Source organism: Caloenas nicobarica, chromosome 4 (genome assembly GCF_036013445.1).
Source record: "Caloenas nicobarica isolate bCalNic1 chromosome 4, bCalNic1.hap1, whole genome shotgun sequence".
NCBI lineage: Eukaryota > Metazoa > Chordata > Aves > Columbiformes > Columbidae > Caloenas > Caloenas nicobarica.
In genome coordinates this window covers 53927624-53943593 of record NC_088248.1, presented here as the reverse complement: position 1 = coordinate 53943593, position 15970 = coordinate 53927624, and the positions used below count along the sequence as shown (strand labels likewise).

General features: G+C 38.6%; 1 protein-coding gene across 2 annotated transcripts; it reads left to right on the top strand.

Moving 5' to 3' along the window:
- Positions 1 to 3012: 3012 nt before the first annotated feature.
- On the top strand, positions 3013 to 15190 carry TMEM33 (transmembrane protein 33). Of its 2 annotated transcripts, none has more exons than XM_065634942.1 (8): positions 3013 to 3083; positions 3167 to 3231; positions 4314 to 4408; positions 4846 to 5033; positions 5962 to 6029; positions 6803 to 6936; positions 8608 to 8691; positions 10077 to 15190. In XM_065634942.1, exons 2-8 carry the CDS (start codon positions 3175 to 3177, stop codon positions 10204 to 10206), a joined length of 756 nt encoding a protein of 251 aa, XP_065491014.1. In that variant the 5' UTR covers positions 3013 to 3083; positions 3167 to 3174; the 3' UTR covers positions 10207 to 15190. The 2 variants fall into 2 exon arrangements, with proteins under 2 accessions (XP_065491014.1, XP_065491015.1); XM_065634943.1 differs by having other exon boundaries at positions 3023 to 3050.
- Positions 15191 to 15970: the final 780 nt, after the last annotated feature.

Sequence of the window (15970 nt, the reverse complement as noted above, 5' to 3'; positions counted from 1 at the left end):
TTGCGTATCATTTCATCTGAAAACACACAGTGACTAAGAAAGAAAGTGACAATGGGGACTCAGGAGTTGTGGATTCCATTGGGTTGGACTAGATGATCTCCAGGGGTTACTTCCAATCCTAACCATTCTGTGATTCCATGATTTCCAGCCCAGCTATGCTACTGCTCATATGCCTACAAAAAAATCACTAACCTTTTTGACCCAAAGTCCTCACTGAACATCTAACTAATAGTGATGTTGTGAGCACTAGTAAACTTGCAGTGTGTCTGGAGAGTCTCAGCCAGAGCTAAGTAAATGCAAAGCATTGCTTATTTTCTTTCATATATTTCTAAAATATTTGTATTTGTATTATTTTACAGACATACTAAGGTGGGGTTTTTTTCTCTGAGACTTCAAAGTGTGTTAGTGGAAGCAGGTGTATACGTTTGGGCCCAAAAGGTCAAAATATATCTCTTTGCAACCATAATTTTTTAAATTGAGAGCTGATCCCAAGTATCGTTACTGCCAATAATTCTCTGATAGGCTTTTCAATTTACTGGGGGGAAGTAGAGAGCTGTGTTTGTTACAATTTCCTATATGTCTGTGCTGATTGTGATGGGCTGCCATAGAGGAGAAATAGGACTGTATTGCTAATGAGGTAGGTAAGTTCTTGGCAATTACAATGATACTCTTCTAAATATCTGAACTATTCATCACCAATGAAAGCAAACCGGTGCCTTGATGGTCCAGAAGAATCCCCTTAGAGCTGTCGGAAACCAGATCATTAGTAACACAAGATTCAATTTCTGCTCCTCCTCTCTGCTCAATCGGCAATATTATAGCAGAGGAGAATCGGGCAAGGGAGAAGCCAATAGCTGACACTTGATTTCTTAAGATATAATTTAATGTCTTCTCTCAAGTTAAAGTAAACAGTAGCATGGTCCAAAGTGCTCAACAGGAGAGACCATATCAAACAACATGCAACAATAAATGCAGAACAAAAGTGAAGGGGAAAGCTGGGAAAAGAAAAACTGAAATAAACCAAAGGAGACTTCTTGGCTGCAAAGGAACAAGTGTGATATTCCTTATTAAGTTTGCCAAAGCATGGTACGTTTTAAGCCGTTAGCTTTGGGGAATAAACAGTGGTTTACCATCCTATTTACTGTGAAAGATAACTTTTTCTAAAAGAAAACATATAATTTAATGTTATGACTGACAGACAGCAACCCAGACCTTAAAAATTGATGTTTTGCTTGTGTGTGTATTCAGTCCTTCCTAAATTACAAATGCTAAGACATAAATAAGCATTTCTGATATAGGTATGGATTTGTCATCCTAGGTCTGTTTAAGAAATACATAATCTTGAAGACTGGTCAAAAGGTTTTTTCACTTGTGACATTTCAGTTTGGCAACATTAAACATCTGTTTGTCTTCCATGTGTATTTCCACATTTCAGTTGCATCTAAAGAAATCTAGATATATCAATATTTTTTTTTCTAATAAAGAAAATAGTCTGGTAATGGTTAAACTTAATTTACTGGGGCAATATTCAAAGCCTTAATTTTGGTTTAGCATAAATGTCAGTCTTTTTATTACACATTTGAGAACACCCAGCAGACACGCTGAGAGCCCTAATTCTCTAGTGCTGTTTACACACAGTGTTCTTCACCCACAGAAAAATGGTCCCAAAACAGCAGGTAAGTCTTGTGCCTACTTTGCAGCCACTTTAGTAAGAGATGAGTGGCTGGGAAAAGAAGTGGAGAATCAGGTTCTGCATCTCCAATTTAAAAGGTGTTAATTAGCCTCAAGCCTTAGTTTACTTGTAATTGTTATTAGAATCCATATCAGCTGACTCTCATTTTGCTCCTTTCCCATCAACATACTTCATTACACATTCTCCTGATGCCTTCCCAAGTCACCATAAACCAGAGATGAGGCTGATTGCGGATATTGATTCCAACATCCTTGTTCACAAAAATATGTCTTTTTTTGCTGCTAAAGAGTAATTGAAAGCACCTGGGAATGATTAGAAACTGGAGTAGATGGTTTGCTGTCCTGGAACCCGTGCTGCCAGAAGGGGGAACCTGCTGCACATCCTTGAGAGAAACTCGGGCGTACAAACCACAGGAAGCTACAGGAGCTAAAAGGCAAAGGTGTCTATCTTGAGGCTCTCAGTTCATTTTATTTTACTTTGATACCACTTCAGCCAAGTTATACTAGATTTATAGACGTCCAGCTGAGAATAGAAACATGTTCACATAGCTATCCAGCACAGATAATTTAAAAAAAAAGAAAAATTAATATTAAGACAAGGGTCAGATTAATGGAGGATTAACCCTTCCCAAAACCTTGCACATAGCATATGTGACATGTTGCAGAGTGAGCAGGAGGCTTCTGCTTTGTGCCGTCCAGCTTGGTCCTCCTGTCAACGTTGCTGGTATGCCTGTACTTGATTAAAGCTCCTTTGCTTTAAGGTTAAGCGATTATAGATCAAAGATTCCAGAAACTTATTACGAAGCTTCTGCATTTTAATTTAATACCGCTTGCAGGATGTTTGGGCACATGGAGCTTTGAAAAGGCTTTTTTTTTTTTTCCCTTTTATGTTATAGGGAACCAGTAACACTAAAATACCATCCTGAGGCAGGATGATATTCAATTTTTATTCGCATCATTTTTGTGTGACACCACCATGACACTGCGGCACTGGGGAACTGGAGAGCACCGTCTGAGACCTCGGACCTTATGATTCTTAAGTCTGTGTCTCGGTAAATGGCTCTGCAAAGCCTGCCCGGCCCTCGGTGAGCAAACGCGCCCCAGACAGGCGCCGAAGTGAGCCTTGACGCTGTCACAACACAGAAGAACCCCTATGTAGACCCCACTGAGGAGCGGTGGCCGGGCCCGCTGTGTCCTCCGGCCCACGCGTGTCCGCCGGCAGCGGCAGCCCCACGCCCGCCCCCGACAAGGCCCTGTGACGCCGCCTGGGGCCGCCGGAAGCGTCACGTCGCCTACATTGCCCGGCAGGCCCCGCGGCCGCAGGAAGTGACGCCCGGCCGGATGCGGGGAGCGCGGCGGTGCGTGGTGCTTGGCCATTTGTGGCGCTTGCGGTGGGTCGCGGGCGGCCGGGCCGGGAGTTCGGGCTCGGGGGGTGGTCGCCCGTGTCCCTGCTGAGGCGCTTCTCTCCCCGCAGGTGCGGCCATGGCGGACTCCACGCAGAACGGGCCCATGCAAGGCGGGGCCGGCGGCGGAGCGGTGGTAAGGAGCGGCGCGGCTGTGCGGGGGACAGCAGGCCGCGGCGCCGGCCCGGCTCTTGCGGGGGGAGCGTGAGGGTCCTGGGCCGGCCACGGTGCTTCCTGGGCAGCGCGGGCGCCCCGTGCGCTGCTCGCCCTGGGGGGGAAGCGGCCCTTCCACTTCTTGATGGAAAACGTGTTGCTGCTGCGCCGCCGTTCTGGGAAGTGCCTCAATCAGAACTATTTCCGTGCGGCAGCAACCATGTGTCTGTGGTTATATTACGTAAGTCAGAAGATGATGATATGAAGACGCTTTCAGGTTAGGTTAATTTCTGGTCGCTTTCATAAAAAGGGTCTAGGAACGTGGAGGAAAAGTGCGGTATTCGAAAGCTGGTTCAAATTCGGAAAAACATCTTGAGCTCTTTCAGGTGAAAGGGAGCTGATGTTTTGACTCTTAGGCACCTAATGGCTAAAAGCGTGTGATGTTAGAGCCATTCTGGTACCGAGACTGCATCAGGTGTGAAGAGAACTGTGGTTATGGAGAGCTGCTAGATTACCGTTAAAAGTTTTGCTTTTTTTTTTTTTTTTTTTTTCTTTAGGCCAAGAATATGTAGGCCAAAACGGTGTTACTTTCCTTATGATGTAGCTATGCTAAATCTCCCAGACCCCTTCTGTTTTCCCCCTTCATAAGAAATGTGATTTAACCTTAGGTGTGTGAAGTGTATTTTAAAAGAAAACTTGAAGGAATAGATACAGAAGTCAGACCTTGCATGATGCATTTTGGAAGCTGGCCGTCTTGTGAGGTTGGTTTGTTCAGAAAAGCTACCTCCACACAAGATCTTACTACTGTGTTTTATTGCGACGTACAAAGGAGCCTTTTGATTCTGAGACAGCCAAGCTGTTTGTGATCTGGTTAGTAACATTGTATGAGTCAAGTTTTATACAGATGAAAAAGATGCTCTTTGCCTCGAGCTATGATTTGATTCTGTTCAAGGTTGGAGAAAGACTTGCAGTTTAATATAGAACAGAAGAATGTTCATTGTATTCAAATATTAAGATATCAACTTCTGTGGGGGTTGGCTTTTTTCTTTTCTTCCTCTGATGTAGCAATTTCTGATGGCTAACAAGTTGGAGACAGCAATGTGGATTTCCCGCTTGTTCACAGTTTACTGCTCAGCTTTATTTGTCCTGCCTCTTCTGGGGTATGTATTGTAATTTTGTAAAATAGCATTGAATATTTGCAAAATAGCTACACTCCCTTTTCAAAGAGTTGTTTTCCATGTTAGGGTAAATTTTTGTTATTCAGCCCACTTGGGTGATTTCTGTAAGAACAGTTTATCCATTTTAGATTGGTTTGAAATGTTTGTAGACACGTTTGGAAAAATGTGTTGAATAACTGCAAAGTACTGGCAAATGTGTGTTTTTATGTGTGGTTATGGTCATATATTGAGTTGGTTTACCTTTGGTACCTGCAGTAAGTTGGTGTTACCAGTTTTTGAGTTGTATTTTGGTAATACTGCTTGTGTATGAGAATAGAAATACTCCAGGTATTGTGCAATTGTGATGCAATTCTCAAGGGTGGAAGACTTCTGAGCAGGGGCTTGGTTCATATGGTAACGTCTCCTCTGATGATTTGCAGGTTGCATGAAGCAGCGAGCTTTTATCAGCGTGCCTTGCTGGCTAATGCTCTTACTAGTGCCCTCCGACTACACCAAAGGCTACCGCACTTCCAGCTTAGCAGGGCGTTTCTGGCCCAGGCTTTGCTGGAGGACAGCTGCCACTACCTGTTGTACTCACTTATCTTTGTGAATTCCTACCCTGTTACAAGTATCCTTTGCTTTGGTCACCCTGGTGATGTTTTTAAATATGTTAAAAACTTGATTCTTCTCACCACCTGTGCCATGGGTTGAAAAACTAGTTTAAACTAGAATATGTTTGCTATTCATAGAGCATATTCTGTGTAAAATAGGAGAGGCTTATGTTGATTGATCCATACTCAGGTTAATCACCTCTATAGTGCATTGCAGTCTCTGTGTACTTAGGTTTTCTTTACCCGAGACTTCAGTGGATTTTATGACCAGCCTCAAGTGATACTTTGACAAGTTGGTAACTTTCATTTACTACCAGTACTGAGTTTATATATGACTCCTCACTGTGAGTAGGACAGTAGTAGCTTTTGAGATAAGTTATTAAACAGATAAAGTCTGCAAAAAGAGTCTTGGTCCTGTGTCTTGTCAAAGGCGATGTGTAACAACTTTCTTTTGTGCCACTTTGTATATATGCTTAATATCCTACTCTTAAAATGTTTCTGGCAGAGGCATGGCTATGTTCTTGCTCTCTCAAATCTGAATGGCTGGCAACTGCATGTTCTTTGGTAAAGAAATGCATTTTGTAGCATCTCTAATTAAAAGTATTATTACTACATGTATTTGGTAGACCTTAAGTAGTAACCTCACACGTCTTTCATGCAGAAAGAATGCATTCCAGCAGAAATGCACTGGTGTGTAATGGTGTATGTTGTACTTTTGCATACCTACGTACGCGCACACTTTGAAGTTAATAAAAATGCATAGCAAAGAGGTGTAAGAAGTGAAGAGCTATAAATACAGATGTTAGACATATACATATTTTAATACAGCATAAGTAATTTCAGCCAACCTCTTGCAAAAAGCCATCAAGCTGTTACTTGTGTGTTAACATCACGGAGAAATGAAGCACTTGTGGAGCCTATAATTTTCCTTATCGCTTGCTTCAGTGAGTATTTTTCCAGTTCTGCTGTTCTCTTTGCTTCATGCTGCCACATATACGAAGAAGGTTCTTGATGTAAGTATGATATGATTTTTGACACAATTAATACTGTTGGTATTCTTGGGGTTTATAAACAGGTTTGAGTTGCAGCTATGGTTTCCTTTAGCTACGCTGGAGGAGTTAAAGTGATGTTGTAGTATGGAATTTCAGCACAGAGAACCTGAGAAGTCTTTTTTTAGGTTGGTGGTTTGTTTTTTTTCCCCCTTCTGTTATGACTTAATGCTATGTTGGAGTTGACACAAATTCTTTCTCTTCAAATGCTGTTCTTTGAAGGAAGGAAAAGCTGTGTAGCAGTGAAGCTGAAACTTAAGACACGCTTTCAAGCTAAACCATAGCCTGTGAAATTGATTGCTCTGTTTCAATAGTAAAATTACAAAATACAGGCTAGCAAGGAAAATACTTGCCGTTGGACTTGCTGCTCAATGAACTGCCTTGTGCAGCTTCATGCAAGTCCAACCTTTGGTATTCCTAACCGGACTGTCTTGCTGCCATAGGTGCTTCCTCCTAGTGGGCAGAATAAGGCTCGTGGCCTTCTCTGTGCTGTTGAACCAAAAAGGGTGTGGGAGGAAACTGCAGCACCTCATGATTTTAATTGAACTCTATGTAATTACGGAGTTCCAAGCTTCCAGTAGTTTTCTTTGAGTTACTGATCTCCACGCCTTTAAATGACTTAGTCTTAAAATGCTTAAATGAGTTTAATATCATTGTTAGTATTTTTATTTCTTTGTGCTGGAGAAGGTAGATTTAACTTGTATGTTTTTCTAGCAATCTTTTTTTCTTCTTTAAAGGCACGGGGTTCAAATAGTTTGCCCTTTCTGAGAAATCTTTTAGAGAAACTGAATGCTAATCAACAGAATATTCTAAAATTCATTGCTTGCAATGAAATTTTCCTGATGCCAGCTACAGTCTTTATGCTCTTCAGGTAAGAATTACCATAAATATTTTCAGAATTGGAAACTTGCTACATGGGATTACTTTTTGTAATTGAGTTCTCTGTGGGTCATAGATCTCCATTTGTATGGTTCTGACTGACTGAGGCTTGAACTTGGAGAAATCTAGAAATCAAATAAATTTAACTCAAGTTGGTGCATCATGAAGTCAAAAAGCATTCATTCTGAGATAACTAAGCACAAAAAACGCTTCCCTGTCATAGCATGGGTAACATTGTTGGGTCAAATCAAAGCTTTTCAGGCCTGTAACTCATGTTCTCCTACATTGTTCATTTAGGTTGATGTAATAGAATTGAAAGTGAACTCTTATTTTTGACTATTAGATTCCATAAATTTAAGTGGCATTATATTTCATTCTGCTAAAAGTGTGCAAGCAGGAGTAGGTTATGCCCTTTGTTCTATACAAGTTGTAGCATAGTAAGAATGTTTGTCTTGAGTGGTCTCCCAGGCAGCAGAAGGGAGGCTTTATCTTCGTGGAAGTTGACAGAATACGTAATTTGTCTTTAATATGTCAGCAGAACACTTAAATGCTTCAGCCCTGAAGGATTCCATTTCATTTAAGGCCACTTACCAACTGACAGATACTCTCTGTATCCAATATCTGAAACCTTGAAGTGCTTAAAACTCTTTAGGGTAACTTTTTTTTTTTCTATCTCTGGAGAATTTAGTATGAAAAGTGTTGCTACTTTTGATATATCATGTAGTAGATAATGAAGCTCATAAAAGATCATATGCTAAATTTTAAAATTGTGTAACGGTTAAATGTGGCAATTGTGAGAATTTGTTCTTCAAACTGTCCTAGCATATTAAATGCTTGTAAATACTGTACAGGTGCAAGATTTCCTCCTGTAGTTCACTTTTCACTTCGTTTTTTCTTCTGGGTAAAGATATCGCTTATGCTTGAATGTGCTGTAGTTACTGGGACTGTGATGTTCAACTTCAAATAGAACTTTTAAATATTGTGTTATATAAAGAAACTTCAGTCATTGAAATTATTCATGGTATTTCTGTGCTTTGCTGTATGGCTTCTATGCTACCCTTTCACTATTTTACAGCACTTTCATGTGAAACAGCAGTTTTGTTAAGCATCAAAACCTAATTTCAGTGTAATTGAAATAGTCAAATATTGGCTTGGCATTGATATCTCAATACATCTATAGTAGTGTCCAGTGTGTTCTGGGAAGTTTTGCAAAAGATACTAGAAATGTGGCCCAGGTATTCAAAGTGCTATGATGAGAGCTGAAAAAGGTCACTGTAACTGGACTGTTTGTCAGCCAATTTCTGTGCTTGGCCTGCAAGCTTTTTCTTAATACTGAACAGGCACCCACCATCTTTTCTGTAATTCTTTGTCCGCCGCCAGAAATGAGATATATAAAAAAACTTTATAAAATCTATACAAGAACAGCACTTTTAAAACTGCTTCATTGAACACTTTTATTCTATAATGTAAGTTTCTGCTTTCCTAAGTGTATGTTTGTGTACTTTTTCTTGTCACATGTAGATTATCTGAACCAATGTGACTCCAATGTAGCCTTTTTGATCCTAAGGAGTTTGATTGCTTTTATTAGGAAAAGTCCTGATTTTTTTCTTTTTTTTTTTTCTTTTTTGTGAGTATTAAGTTCTACTTATCTATTCTCTTTCAGTGGGCAAGGTAGTCTGCTCCAGCCATTCATTTACTATAGATTTCTCACATTACGCTACTCCTCTCGGCGAAATCCATACTGTCGGTAAGCACGAAGTTGATTTTGGAAGTTAACGTTTAACTGCATAGTGTTAGGTGTTCCGAAATTTTTCCTTCTAAAATGAATGCATAACTTACAATACTAAATTTGCAAATGGTAATTATAGAATGTGGAATACACCTGGATGCTAAAAAAACCCCCAACTAGGTGGTTTAAGGTTACGTTTATTTCATGTAACTGAACTTTTCTGAAACATGCCATCTTGAATGGGAGGTTTCAGAACATGCTTATGTAATTAAAACTATGCTTTGGGAGAGGAAAGTCTTTTAATTGTCCTGTGACCATTTAGCAGAAAGATATTCTTATTTTAGATTCCAGGCCTGTCTGAGGCTAAGTCTATATGTGAACAGGCACTTACGAACTTGTGTGATGTTGACAGAAAAAAAAATCTGTGGATGATCTTAAACATGTTCATTACTTCCTTTAGTTAAATTCGTAAGTCAGGTTAATTGTAATTGAAATAGAGCCTTCTCGATTTAGTTTGAAAGTTGGTCAAGCCAGTACTATGGCTTTAAACTTTGAAATCATAAATATTTCTATGAGGATTTGCTCAGGTCAGTGCTTTCTCAGAACTTTTCTTATTACAAGCATTGCATAGGGTAAGATTTTGTGAACTTTCCAGTATGATCACTACTTGATTAGAAAATGTTTTGCTAAAGTACCAAGTAAGTGGCTTTGGCTGCCATCGTATGCAAAGACAGGTCTGAGAATCATAAACTTAATTGCCTCCTATTCCTTACCATTTTGTAAGAAATCAGTTGCTCCATCTTAGTACATGGATATTTTTTTAACAACAACAACAATCTACAAAGGCACTTTACTACTTTGGTACCTAAAATAATTAAAGTTTTGCAATATTAAAACTAACTTTCAATAGAACTACTTTATCCAAGATGTTCTGGCATTTATGTGCTTTTAAGGGAAACTGGTGGTGTGGGTTTTATTTCTCATGTCCGTCTTCTAAGTGTTGCTTCTAGAGTGCAGGGTTCTTGCATTCTGTCAAGAAGCAGTGCAAACACACAATTGCCTCCCAACTCCTTACACCATTTCTGATAGAGCATTACTCTTTTTTTAGGGCTTGGGGGTTTTTTGTTTGCTTGTTTTTCTTGAAGGTAGATTTTTTTTCTGCTGTTTTTATATCTGTCCTTACCTTGCAAGCTGCTGAACTGAAGTTAATTAAAATGTTAATGTTTAAAGGATAAGAATTCTGAAGCTCTTGCAAGATACTGCAACACTGAGTTGATCTAAAGAACTTGCTAGCTAGAGTTTGTGGGGGGTGTTGAGAAAAGAAGTGAATGAAAGATAGATTTAGATTATACTTCTGATAAATGCTGTAGGATTTTAAAACTCTCTTTAAATCTGATTTTCAGGACTCTCTTCACTGAGCTGAGGATTGTTGTTGAACACTTAATAATGAAGCCCTCGTGCCCTGTTTTTGTAAGAAGACTATGCCTCAGCAGCATTTCTTTTATAAGCAGATTGGCACCAACTGTTGCATAGCCAGATTTCAGGCCCTTGTGTTTTGTGAACATTATGAGCAGCTGGTACTTCTGCTGATGGTTATAAAATCCTGGTTTTACACCAATCTCACTCTAGGCTGTATAAAAATGTGTATATGCTTTTCTTGGAGATAATATGAAGTTTAGCATATCAAAAGTAAGTCATGGAAACTTAAAATTACTGTGCTGTATTGGTAATTGGTGAAAAAGAGTAGCCGTGTACTATCCAAAACATGCCCGGTCACACAGAATCGATTTTTAGGAATCAAGGACTGTTTGAGGTTGATTAAAACTTTGAGAAGCCTGTGCTCAATAGGCTTGTTAGTTGGATCTATACATACTGCAGGATGTCTCCAGTGGATAGCAGCTGGTATGCATACCTATGCAATATGCTTTGGACAGTGTTCTTCTGCGTATTAGATGTATCTGTAGAACCATTTTTCCTAAATTACTATATTCAATGTAAAAAATATGGCCCACATTGAATTTCACAAAAGAGATTAAAATCTATCAAGCTGACATAGTTAACACCTTTTCTGAAGGAGAGGCTATTTCTGTTTGCAGTACTTAAAAAGAACTCTTCCAAGTTTCTACCTTGTGAAATAGTCTTCATGTTGTTGGAAGAAATATCAACACTGATAGCAGAAAACTGTGCAGTTTTCTTGTCCTAACAAGATGTTTTACCAAGCTGAATTGCTGACCTGTGGGCTTTTCAGACAAAAATGCAATGCTTAAACTTTTAACCATCTCTCAAGTGAACTAATCAATGTAAACTAAGTAACTTTTGCAGAATCATTGCAAATTTGTTCTTGTTTCTACACAAATGTGAGACTGCAATAATCCAAGCATGCCAGCTTTTTAGAAAATTAATCTGTAGCTAGCTCTATATAAATTGTTCTTACAGTTTCTGAGACTCATTGTGATGGTAAATTTGCATAAGGGATTGCACCTGTTTAGGCAGCTCCTGAAACAAATGGGTGTAGGATTTTTTTAGCATAAATCCGTCTGATGACTGATCTGGAGCCAGTGTAATTACTACAGAAATTAATATTAAATTGAGTGCTGATTATGTATTTGCCCAGCAGCTGAAAGATAGGTTATGGAAAAAGAATATTATCTGTCTGAACACAACTGCTTTCCGTAAATTCAAGGCAAAGTATTTGCCTAGTCTTCTGTAGTTAATGTTAGTATTCTAATTGCATAAAGTAAATGGGTTTCCCTGGCCTTTTGTAAGGCCTATAGCACTGTACTTAACTATTCTTCCTTGGTCAGAGAAATCTTAATGTGAAACACTTCTGAAAACAGTCTTGAAGCAAAGTATTTTCCTGTAACTATTGAGTTATCTTGTTGTGATGTGGATATCATTCATACTTTCCCAGCTGTATTAGTTCGTTAGATCATAGCCTGTATTTATGAACTTATTTTTTGCTCAACCTCTTGGTACTGATGAACTAGTCGGTAATTGAATGTGATATTCTTTGACTACTTGTCTTGCTCTCTGAACATGATTAGCTATTTATAGAACACTTGCACACTGCAGAAGCAACTGCATGCAGTAATGCTCTACAGCTGCTAAAGACTTGCCATGAGATTCACTATATGCATATCCTGTAATTTGAGGATTTTATAAAAACTAAAATTTCTACTGCAATAAAAGAAGTGTTAAATGTAATTTGCTAGGCTCTTCAAGCTTATTTTCTCACTAACAGAACATACTGATGCTTGCACCTGGAAGTTGAGCAGAATGCTGTCCCGTGTGTATGTGTGCATGTTCTTATATTCCCAGTGCTATTTCTGAATTGGGACATAAGGTCCCGTGTATTTCTCAATTATTTTATAGAGAATTTTTGCCTTCTAAAGTGCAAAAATTTATGACTCTTTCCTTCAAAATTTAGCCCAAGAATGAGAACTGCAACAGAGGTATCTAATCAGAGCAGAAATCTAGGCCTACTTACCGCCATTTCAATTCTTCAGCACTGTTCTAGACGCTCTTTTTTGTTATGCCGTATATTTTTCCGAGTTGTGACATCAGACTCTGTTCAGCTCTTTGCACCACTGTGATTTAAAAATTAATTTGGTCATCTAAGTTTGTCCCCCATACTGGGAGTGGAAGGCAAAGAAATACTCTTGTAATTAATATAAGCAAAAGAACGTGTTACCTCTGAGCAAATTTTTGTGGTCTAAAACTGCTGTTATGGTGCAGTCTACTGTTCCTGTAATTGCATGCTGTTATTAAATTAGAGAGGAGTCTAAATTGGATATACCAGGTATCAGGTTGAAACTAACTGAAGGATGCTAAGTCTTGAGATCCAACTCTATGAGTGGATGAGAGGATTGAAGGAATAAATGAATGAGATTGCAGTAAGTAGAGAGTTGGAAGACAGTGCCATGAAGCAGAGCTTATGTGGATACTTGATTTCTTGTGAACTCTTTCTAACTAGAAAAAGCCTTAAAAAAGGATCAAGAGGAGGAATATCTTTCATAAATGGGATTTGATTTGGCTAGTAGTATATTCTTGGATTTGCAAGGAATTGCTTGACAAGCGAGACCTGGATTTTACTTGTGGCCTGGTAAAACTTACCTCTTTAATATGCCAAGAAAACATGGAACAATGGGATAAGAAGAACTTCCAAGCAAATTAAGTCTAGCAACTGACCTGCACTCTGCATCAACTATGATTTTTACTGTAGCCTTTAGGCTGCCTAAGTGATAACACCATGAAGTTTACTCAATGCTGGCAAAAACACTGTTGTGCCTGCTTCCTTCCCACTGTTTGTGACCGCTTGTATACTAACGGTTCAATTAAATGCATGAAATGCTGGTTGTGTCCTGATAGGTTGAAATTTTTCTGGTGAAAAGAACTGTATGTTCATGCTGCTGTGCTGTGATGCAGAGGCTGCAACAGAAGTCTGTGGTAGTAGAGGAATTTTGCAGCTGATCATAAAATGCCTGCCAACCTCAAATGTAAAGCAGAGGATTTTTTTTTGTGTTGCTGAAAGGTTGTCTACCTAATGTGGTAACTGCTTCCACTGGTGTAAATCACACCCATGATTGTTTTTATCGTCTTGGCTTTCGTAAGCTGTTGCATAGATTCTATGGGTAGACCTACCCCTTCCTGTGCTCAGGCTTGCTGTAGATCCAGTGTGAGACTCTTCTGTTTTCAGCTGTAGATAAATGAAATATCAGGACACATTTGGTCTGTTGGAGCAGCTTATGCCAGTCGGGATTTCTTACATACAAAGTAGTTTACTAATGCATCCATCCTTTCTTTTATTATATTTTAATTTTATATTTTATTGTCATTTTTGTGCTGTCAGTTTTATGTTTTGTTCCCTCCTTTGATGGATGTTCAAGGGGAGCAGTATCTGTTAATATCGTGTTACACATTTTAAGGATTTTTTTCTTTTATGTAATCATGAGCCACTATTTGTTTTAACAGTTTCCGAGCTGCTAACTATATATGTGATAGTACTGTCCAAACAAACAAGATACGTGGTTGTTTTGTACAGTCTGTCTTGGAACTCTTTATTGTTAGGCACCAGTATTGTGAGATTTGCTGTACAGATCCCTTGTTAATTAAGGAAGTGCAGTTCTTGCCCATTTAACAGACAGGAATGGAAACCTGATTACAGACAGCACGGAAGACTGATTTGCCTGAGATGATGTAAGAGCCCTGGCAAAGGAGGAAATATTTAAAAAAAAAAAAAAAAAGTTGGACAAGTGTTCAGGAGGAACTGTGATTTGTTTCTACGCCATATATGACCTTGTGGTCCTGTTTCCAAAATGATACTATCTGCTGCTTAAACAATTTCAAAAAGTACTGTGCCTCATGGTGCTCAAATTAAGGATAGCAAAGACCATTCAGCCAGAACAGAACATTCTTTTAAAGTAGTGTCAAAAACTGATTCCCGCATGCAAGAGCCTAGATATGGGCCCTGGTATTGTCATCTTTCTGGTGAGGAGAAATAATGCAACAGAATAAGATTGCAAGCATTTACATACTAGATGTTAGAAGGGTATGCTGATCTGTTGTAATTGTCTATAATTTTTTAGTTGTTGCAGTGCAAGTATTTGTGGTTAAACTATACTGAAATTGGTTAAACTATACTGAAATTGGTTAGTGTATCTCTGTACTGTAACTTTTCTTATGCTATAATTTTCTTAAAATCATAGGAAGAATCAGGCCTTGCTGTTTTAAATTGCCTTCTAAGGACAGAACCTTAAGCAATCCTTTATTTCAAAAATGCATTATCAGTATGGATAATGTAATTTAATCTTAAATGTGGATTCAAAAATACCTTTTTCTAAAATGTCAACTTATTAACTTTTCTGCAGAAGCTTGCTCTGTGATAATAGCAGATATTGTGCAGGTAAGGGAGTTTCATTGCTTAGTTTTGTGCCATCCAGATGGTACAAACTTCTAAAATGAATTGGAAAAATTCATCTTTTACTTGTATTCAAGGACTGAGGCACAAAATGCTAATGCAAGGGCTCAGAGGGGAAATACAGTTCTCCTGCATATTTGAGAAAATGTGAAGCCCTTTCAAGAAAATCTAATAAACATAATAATCACAGGCTGCTGACACTAAGGAAAAAGCACCTCATTCGCTCTTTCTTTTATGCAGCAATTTACTGGTCCCTACTGATTTTCAAATTGCATCACTGCAGTAAATTATCCCTGCCAGTACCTGTGAAAGAAAGCACTGGGATCCATATTTGTTTAGTGCTGTGCTTAAATCAGCAAGAATGATAAATTTGATGGTATGAAATTGGAAATACCAAGGGCTTTTCTCAGTGAACTAGCAGGTATCTCCATTTGTAATTTATTGTGACCCTTTTTCACTGTATGTGCTTTGTATGTCAAATATTTATTTCTAAACAAATTGTTTTCTGTATTGATATAGCTATGGTTTTGTTGATGTTCTTGAAATCAAATTGTGTATTTTTTTCTGTATTTAAAATATTACCAATGTTGTGTTGCGTAACAGCACTTGTTAAGTTCAAATCTCCGAGTTTGAGTTAGTGACAAACAGTTTTCAATGTTAAGTGTTCTAGATGTGTGTTTGGTTTGTTATGTGTGTGTTGGGTTTTTTTTTAATGTGTGTTTATAACAGTGTAGGATGCAGTGGCTGCTGCAACTTCTCATTTGCTTTTTCCAGAGAAAAAGGAAGATTAAGCTGTATATCAAAGCCAAAGCAAGCTGATCCCTGTCTTTAAGTCACTGGAGCCATTCTGCTTTACACCTGACGCAGCTAACACCAATTCCTGTGAAAAAATGTACCTACTTGCTCAGTTTACTGCCACATTTTCAGTGCAGGTATTAATAGAGAAAGTTGACTGTACGCTTGTATTTTCACAGGAGTCCTGTCCCTTTAATCTTAAAATAGGTTGCTTTCTATGATTACATCCTACTGCCTAAATAAGTGTCACTGCTGAACTGAAAATAAGTTGTAGCTAGTGCTTCGTTACTTAACATTTATATCAGTATAATAGTAATAATTCAGTTTGCAGCTAGTAAGCAAAATTGTAAACCAGTGCTGTTAATAACGTGACCCTGTGTTACTCTCTTGTGGGCCAGGCTTAGCTCATTTGTGCTGGCACATTAAATAGCTGGCTTCTGCTCAACCCCAGTGCCAACTAGATGGGCTTTATTCTACCACAGTGAGCCACCACCACACAGCTGCAGTTTTGTAGAAGCAGTAGTGTGGACTGTATTCTGAGGAGCCATGAATGCCTTTGCTCTTAAAAGAAAGCAATGATTAATT

Excerpts from the sequence above, each read along its gene's own strand:
- TMEM33 (XM_065634942.1), top strand. The coding sequence starts at position 3,175 with ATGGCGGACTCCACGCAGAACGGGCCCATGCAAGGCGGGGCCGGCGGC. Across the intron at positions 3,232-4,313 it reads GGGCCGGCGGCGGAGCGGTG|CAATTTCTGATGGCTAACAA; the intron begins GTAAGGAGCGGC and ends CCTCTGATGTAG. Across the intron at positions 4,409-4,845 it reads TTTGTCCTGCCTCTTCTGGG|GTTGCATGAAGCAGCGAGCT; the intron begins GTATGTATTGTA and ends GATGATTTGCAG.